Below are 7054 nucleotides of genomic sequence, written 5' to 3'. Positions count from 1 at the left end.
GCTCAGGGGGGTGGGCAGTGAGAGATGTGCCCTCTGGCCAGGCTGTGGGAGGCTTGGAGGAGCTGCTCCCTCGGTTTTGACTCTCTGTGCTTCGGCCATGGCTGAGAGCATTGCTTTGTGCCATGTCCCCTGCCCAAAGGGATCCTGTCCCACAGAGTAACAGGGTCAGGGCTCACAGCTCCTGGCACTGGCACAGCAGTGCCTTGGGTGGCAGGGACGAGCCCGGCCCTGAGGCTGGGGGTGAAACTGTCTGGTGTTCCTTATGTTAGCTGAAAGACACACTCTGCTGTATTGAGTGCTTTGAAGGGCTCATTCCCAACTTACTCATGGCTCCCTAGCAGGGAGGAAAAAGATGCAGCTCCCTTTTCCTTCTGGGCATTCCCAGCAACACCCTGCAGGGTACCTGAGCTGGCTGGTCCCGTGCTGGGAGATCCCTGGAGCTGCAGAGGAGATGAAACAGGGCTCAGTCAGGGCATGCCCAACCCCAGCCCCAGCCTGGGGCTGCCTGGGGACACCCCAGAGGTGTGGCAGGGTGTCCCTGGTGGTGGCTGTGACTGGGGAACAGCCCGAGGGTCCTGCCAGGCACAGAGCTCAGGGAGGCTGCAGAGAGGAGGAAAATCCTCTTCCCAAGGGAGAGCTGAGCCCCAGCCAATCCCAGTGCCCTGGCAAAGCACTACTGGGAATTGCTGGGTTCTGTGAGCTCCCACATCCCAAAATCTCCAAGAGGGAGTGTGGGAGCTGCTGCCTCTCCCAAAGGCAGAGACTGCTGGGTGGGCAGCCAGGCCAGGCCAGGCTTCCCAGACAAGGCTGAAATTCCCATGAATTCCTGCCCAAACTGGGACTGGGTGAAGGGAGAGACCAGCAGAGCTGCTGCTCCCCAGCCCGGGGAGGGGTCCTGAGGCTCTGTGGGGCAGGCAGTGGTGATGAGGGCAGACCCCCCTGCTGAGGACAGTGCCCTGGCTCTGGGGATGTTCTTCCCCACAGCCAGATCATCCCAGTGCACTCTGAAGTCCTTGCAGTGAGGCAAGGAGGCAGCACTGTGTGCTGAGCCAGCCAGACCTTCCAGGTGTGCTTTGAAAGCTCAAAACTTGGATTTTCTTCCAGTCCAACCTTGCAAATTTACAAATCTTCTGGGAAATCTTAATTTTAAAGGAAATGCTGGCTTGGGCAGGACTAACAACCCGTTCCCTCTGAAATAGGAAAGGCACGGAGAATAGCCTGGCCTAAAAACCCACCCCAAAAGGCAACCCAAACGTTTTAGCCTCAATTCCCTCGTGGAAACTCCAGGACAAGGTGACCCACCAGGAGTCACACAGAGGCCCCCAGAGGGCCTTGCAGGTGTGAATGGAAGCTCAGAGCTGAGGCCACTTTTACCTTCCTAAAACTCTTCAGCTCCTGGCCTTGGCATCCTCCCTGCGTGGCTCCTGCTGCCAGGGGCTGTCCTGTGCTCCTCTCCAGGGATCCCACAGACAGCCACAGCTCCCAGGTCTGCAGTAAAGTGAAGGATTTTCCTGCACACATCTGTAAAACAACTGCCAGATTTCTCCTTTGGCCTGCTGCAAATTCAGGTGTAGGTGGAAGTTTTAAACTTTTTGTGTCAGTGGCTGAATGCAGAACGTGTGAGGTGGTGAACATCCTGCCAAAGCTCCAAAGGCAGCAGGAAGATAGAGACAGGACAAGCAAAGGGCTGAAATGGGATTTTCCTCCTTCAAAGCTCGTTTCGTGTTGCCTGGAGTTCACCATGTGAAGCAGACAGCAAATCAGAGGGGTGGGTTTTTCACATTTTTATTTACTAAGGTTTTTATTGTGTGTTTTATATTGCAAACCCCACCCCTAGAACTCTTCCCCTCCCTTCCCCCCCAAAAGAAACCAAATAATAGTAATAATAATAATAGTAATAATAATAATAATAATAATAATTAGTAATAAATATAGTTCCACCTACTGAGACAAGCCTAGTGTTGACTGGGGTCCAGTCAGAGTAACTCAAAGTTGGCTACTGCAGTGCTGAGAGCTGGAAACCCAAAGAAGATCCCCGAGGGAAGCAAAGCCAAGGAGGATGTCCTGCAGTGAGGAAGGGGCAGTGCCAGCCCTGGGTGTCCCCTGCAGGTCCCCAGGGTGGCCAGGACTCGGGGCCAGTGCAGCAGCCACGGGACAGGAGCCAGGAGGGCTGGAGACCCCCCCTGCCTGCCCAGCCCAGCCCCACTCGGAGCCCCCAAACTCTCCAGGTGCTCGGCCAGGGGCCCTCTGGCACACAGGGGAAAGGTTGGCTAAAAACCCAAAAAACTGGAAAGGATATTGTGAGTCTTCCTTCTACCTCTGAAAACATGAGAGGGTCTGTGAGTCTGCTTCAATTCCTGTTTCAAGATGAACCTGTACATATTTGGAAAAGCAGGATCTAGAGGTTATAATTGTCACCTGCCAATCAGCCCTGCAGGAGGGTCAGAACTGACACGTATTTTAAAACTAGGATATACATATATATATATATATATAAATATGTGTGTGTGTGTGTGCTGACACATGTGCATAAATAGACTACAGATGTGTGTGACTACCCTACAGATAGAAAAGCAGGTGTGTAGATATAGATACATCTATAAAATCTATACAAACACACACACACACACACGCTCACCCTCCCACCACACTCACACAGACAGAGCTGTATGGAGCCAGTAGAAAAAGCATTTCCAGAGTTCCCCTGACCCTTTAAGGAAGACCAAAGCTGATCACATCTGAATTCGGAGCCACCAAAGCAGGGTGAAGCAGGAGTGCCCAGGAATGCAACATTCAAGGTGCAGGCACGTGGCAGAGAGTTCTGCAGACAAGTCGGTATAAAAACTGTCAGCCAGGGTTTGGGGCAGGGCACAGGGAGCTGGAGGGGCTCGGGATGGGGTGGGGAAGTTTTTGGCACTGCTGCATGGAGTCCTGCGTCCCCGTGAGGGCTGGGGACAGAGGGAGGCTGGATGTGTCTCTAAGGAGCGTTAGAAAAGTTGAGCACCTGACTCGGACAGTGAGGTGGCCACAGACACCCCTCGGCCTAAGAAAAACCCAAAGAGAGAGAGGAAGGACGAAGTGACACCAAAGGAGACTGCCCTGGAGGTAAAGGCTGTGGCTGCTCAGTGTGGCTGGCCCCGTTCTGTCCCCACCCCACCGCAGTGGCCCGGGCGGGGAGCCCAAAGCCCAGCCCCAGGAGCCCCGGGGTGCTGCAGGGTGTCAGGGGAAGCCCACCAGGTGCAGGCTCTTATTGCTGGTGAAATCAAACAAAAGATTTCGGTTCCCCCAGCAGGGGACAAGCACAGACCATGGCCGGCCAAATTTCTGGGCTGATCTGGTTTTAATGGTAAAAACGGAGTTGTAAGTCGTGGAACTGTCCTGGTGCCTCACGCTGCCCTGGGCTAAGGAGGAGGAGGGCTGGGGACTGCACCCACTGCTCAGTCCTTTCTAGTTCTCCTCAGAGCAGTCCTCCAGGGACACTGAGACACTGAAGTGACAGAGGGGACGTTACAGCGCTGCCTCTTCCTTCATCCCTCCCGTGCTTTGCTGAAGCTCGGGGCCTTCTGCCTGCTGTGCTGGCAGAGCCAGGGCTTCTCCCTCTGCCCACACGCCAAAGAACAGAGGGAACATCCCTGCCCTCCCTGTGCCTTGCAGGGATTGCTCCCTGTTCCCACTGCAGCATCAGTGGAGTAAGAAAGGGACAATGTGCAGCGAGGCCCATCCATCTCCTGGTCACCTTCATCTTCCTCAGCTGGAGTCCAACCCAAACCTCAGCCCGTGGGAAATCCCTCAAGGGGTCTACAAGAGTGAACTCGCCCCTCCCTGGCTCCTCTGTGACCTGGCAGGGAGGCAGGGACACTTCGGTGTGTGCTGGGCCACCCACGTCCCCAGCCCCAGGGTCACAGCCGGGGCAAAGCTGAGGCCAGCCAGGGCTGCTCTACAAACACCAGCTCCAGGCCGGACCCACGAGCCCTTCTGTGGCCCACATCAACCTCGGAGCTTTGTCTCAACAGAAAAACCTTTTTGGTGGCTTCTATGGCTGCTCATTCACGTGTTCCAGCTCAGGCACGCGCCCTGGCTGTGCGTTACCTCGTTGGATTAAATTTGCTCGTATCCTTTTTTTCCTGTGTATTAAAATATTCTATAAAATCAAGTGACCAAAAATCTATAGCTCTAAGAATACCTGGTTATCTTCTTTTTTTTTTTTTCCCGTTGTTTTTCATGTGTTTTTTCTTTGTTTCTAAGCACAGTTAAACCTAAACAAAAGAAATGGAGAAAGAAAAAAAAAGCAGGAGTGGTGCAGGGGGAAAGAAAAGAACAAATTGCTCGGTGAACTCATCAGGAACTGAAGGGCAGAGCTGGCAGGAGCAGCTCCTCCAGGAGTCCTCACAAATTGGAGGGCAGTTTGGACCTGACGGGCTCCAGATCCCCCGTGAGCACTATGGACTCTTTCCGCCCGCCCGCAGTCAGGGGAGCGGCGCCGGCTCCCAAGGCCAGCGGGTGTGGCAGAGAACCTGAGGACATCTGGCGTGGCAGCGTCACCCGCCCGGGGATGGAGCTACACGGCCTCCCCAGCAGTCCGCTCCCGCCGCCGGGGAAAGGGGAGAAGCTGGAAACAGATTCTCTGGAGGAATGAGGAGAGCTGTGGCGGCCCAGCGTCTGAGCCAGCTCCTGGGGCAGAGAGGGCTGGGACGCAGAAATCAGCTTGATGTCCTGGTTGAGGCGCCCCGGCGGCACCGCGCCGCGCGCCGGCAGCGGCTGGGCCGGGGGGCTGGCGGGCTGCGGCAGCAGCAGCGAGCCCTGCGAGCCCGAGGCCCCGCCAGGGCCGCTCTGGAAAGTTCTGGCGGCCACCGGGCTCTGACTGGGAGGACTAAGGCCAGAAGGGGTGTAGGAGGGAGAGGCGATGCCGGGCTGCTGGAGCGGGGACGCGGAGGCGAAGGGAGGCCGCTCTTGGTGGAGCTGGGCTATCGTTCCAGTCAGAGATCCTAAAGCACTTGGATGTGTTTGGCACAGGCCTGCGGACGGCCCGCCCGAGGCCTGCGCCAGCTGGCTGAGGCTGGAGGATGGAGAGTTGGAAGAAGGAGGGGCTTGGAAGTGGTTCAGTCCCCCCAGGGTCCCACTGCCCGAGAGCTGCTGCGACTGTCCCCCCTGCAGTGGTCTCGTGGTGGGCTGGAACTGGTTCAGGAGGCTGGGAGGGGAGTTTGATGAGAGCTGGGTGAGGGATGTCGATGGGGAGCTGGCTGAGGCTTGCTGGAAGTGCCCAAATCCGCTGCTGGAGAGGGCTGGCTGCTGCTGCTGCTGCTGCTGCTGCTGCTGCTGCTGCTGCTGCTGCTGCTGCTGCTGCTGCTGCTGCAGGGGCTGAGCTGCGCCTAAGGGTGACCCAGAGGGTGCACTCTGGAACTGGCTCAGCCCCACCGAGGAGGTGCTGCTCGGCCCCGGCTGGCCGGAGCCCCCCGGAGGAGACCCCACCTGGAACTGGCCCAGGCCGGCGGCGGCCGAGAAGCCGGCGAGCTGCTGGATGTGGAAGGAGGAGGACGAGGGTGTCTCGGCGCCCGGCGTGTGCAGCTGGGACGGGGTGCTGGACGGGGAGCCCACGGCAGAGGGGCCGGCGGACGGGATGAGCGACTGGAATCTCTTCAGCTGCCGGGGGGTCTGGCTGGGCTGCTGGCCCAGGGAGCCCAGCACGGACACGGGCGGGCGGAAGATGGCCGTGGGCAGGCGCGGGTGGTGGGTCAGGGCGATGGCCACCGAGGTGGTGGCGGCGGCCGCCTGCAGCGGGGCCTGGATCAGCGGCGTCCAGATGACCGGCGTGGGCGTGGAGGCGGCGGCGGCGGCGGCCTGCACGTTGTGGGCACAGTGAGCCATCTCCCGGTCGTGCTGCACGATCTGCTGGATGATCTCGTTCTCCTGGTAGTTGAACACCCCCGAGTTGAGGTCGTGCTGCACTTTGTGCAGCAGGATGGAGTTCTTCTTGCCTGTGGAGCAAGGGAGGAGAGGAAGGGTCACTGTGGGTGGCAGAGCATGGGGGTTTCAGAGCTTCCTGCCCCACTCCCCTGCAATGCCTCCCCCTGGTGCCCCGCACAGCCCCTGGGGGACCGTGCACAGCCTCTGCCCAGCAGCAAGATGGCAAACATCTCAGAAGTGTGGAACCAGCAGCCTCAGGTCCCACAGAGAGGGAACTGGAACACAGAGCTGCATGTCCAACAGGACGCGCATCCTTAGGCAGTGACAGCGCTGCTGGGAAATGTGGCAGACTGGCTGCAAACAGCTGATGGATTTGGAAGATTCCCATTTTGCACCTCAGCCTCCATTAGAAAAAGAGAATAAAACCTCACAAATATAAACCCGGTGAAGTCTTCAGCCACTCTCCTTCAGCTTCACCTTTTCCTCACCTGTCTCAGGTGCCTTGGTCACTTTGGAGTCAAATATATGGGTTCACTTGAAATGAGACTTCTCTGGGAGTCAGGACTTGGTCTTGGAGTCTTTTCCAACCTGAATGATTCTGTGGCTCCACTCTGTGGAGCTGGAAAAGCTCAGCTGGGCCAGGTAGGACCCTCAGGCATCCTGCAGCAGCTGTGCCCCTGGAACCCCAGCTTTAGGGAAGGTTCCAGCTGGATTCCCAGCCTGCAGCCAGAGTTTAACTCAGCCCTTTGCCCTTGCCATGGGCTGGAAAATGCAGTGGAATGATTTGTCCAGCCTGGGAGTGCAGCTGGCACTGGAGGGATGCACTCCTGGGCTGAGGGACAGAGCCAGCCAGGGCAGGGCCTGGCACCAGAGGGATTTTCTTTTTATCCCACCCAGCCAGCTCTCAGATCTTGATGATCTGAGGCACATCTAGATGACATCCAGATGATTGTTTGGGTTTTTTACTGCATGATGTAGCTTTTAAGTGTGCAGCAGATAAAAGAGTAAGAGTTTAAGGACATGCCTCTTAGTCCAGCCAAATGGAAAATCAAACATCTGTCAGGAGAGAGCTGGAATGGCACTGGAGAGGGAAAGTGGCTCCTGGTCTCCTAAAGAGCCACTCTGAAACAGCAGAGCCTTGGATATAACT

General features: G+C 57.2%; 1 protein-coding gene across 1 annotated transcript in view; it reads right to left on the bottom strand.

Moving 5' to 3' along the window:
• Positions 1–1769: 1769 nt before the first annotated feature.
• The window catches only part of HCN4 (hyperpolarization activated cyclic nucleotide gated potassium channel 4), a 101454-nt gene continuing 96169 nt past the window's right edge, over positions 1770–7054 (bottom strand). The window contains exon 8 of the mRNA XM_021554167.3: positions 1770–5975. Coding sequence (XP_021409842.2) covers positions 4387–5975 — 1589 coding nt within the window. The 3' untranslated portion in view covers positions 1770–4386. The remainder of the gene's footprint in view (positions 5976–7054) is intronic.

The sequence above is a fragment of the Lonchura striata genome, chromosome 11 (assembly GCF_046129695.1).
Source record: "Lonchura striata isolate bLonStr1 chromosome 11, bLonStr1.mat, whole genome shotgun sequence".
Taxonomy (NCBI): Eukaryota; Metazoa; Chordata; class Aves; order Passeriformes; family Estrildidae; genus Lonchura; species Lonchura striata.
The sequence above is the reverse complement of the archived record's forward strand: the minus strand, read 5'-3'. Positions and strand labels throughout refer to the sequence as shown.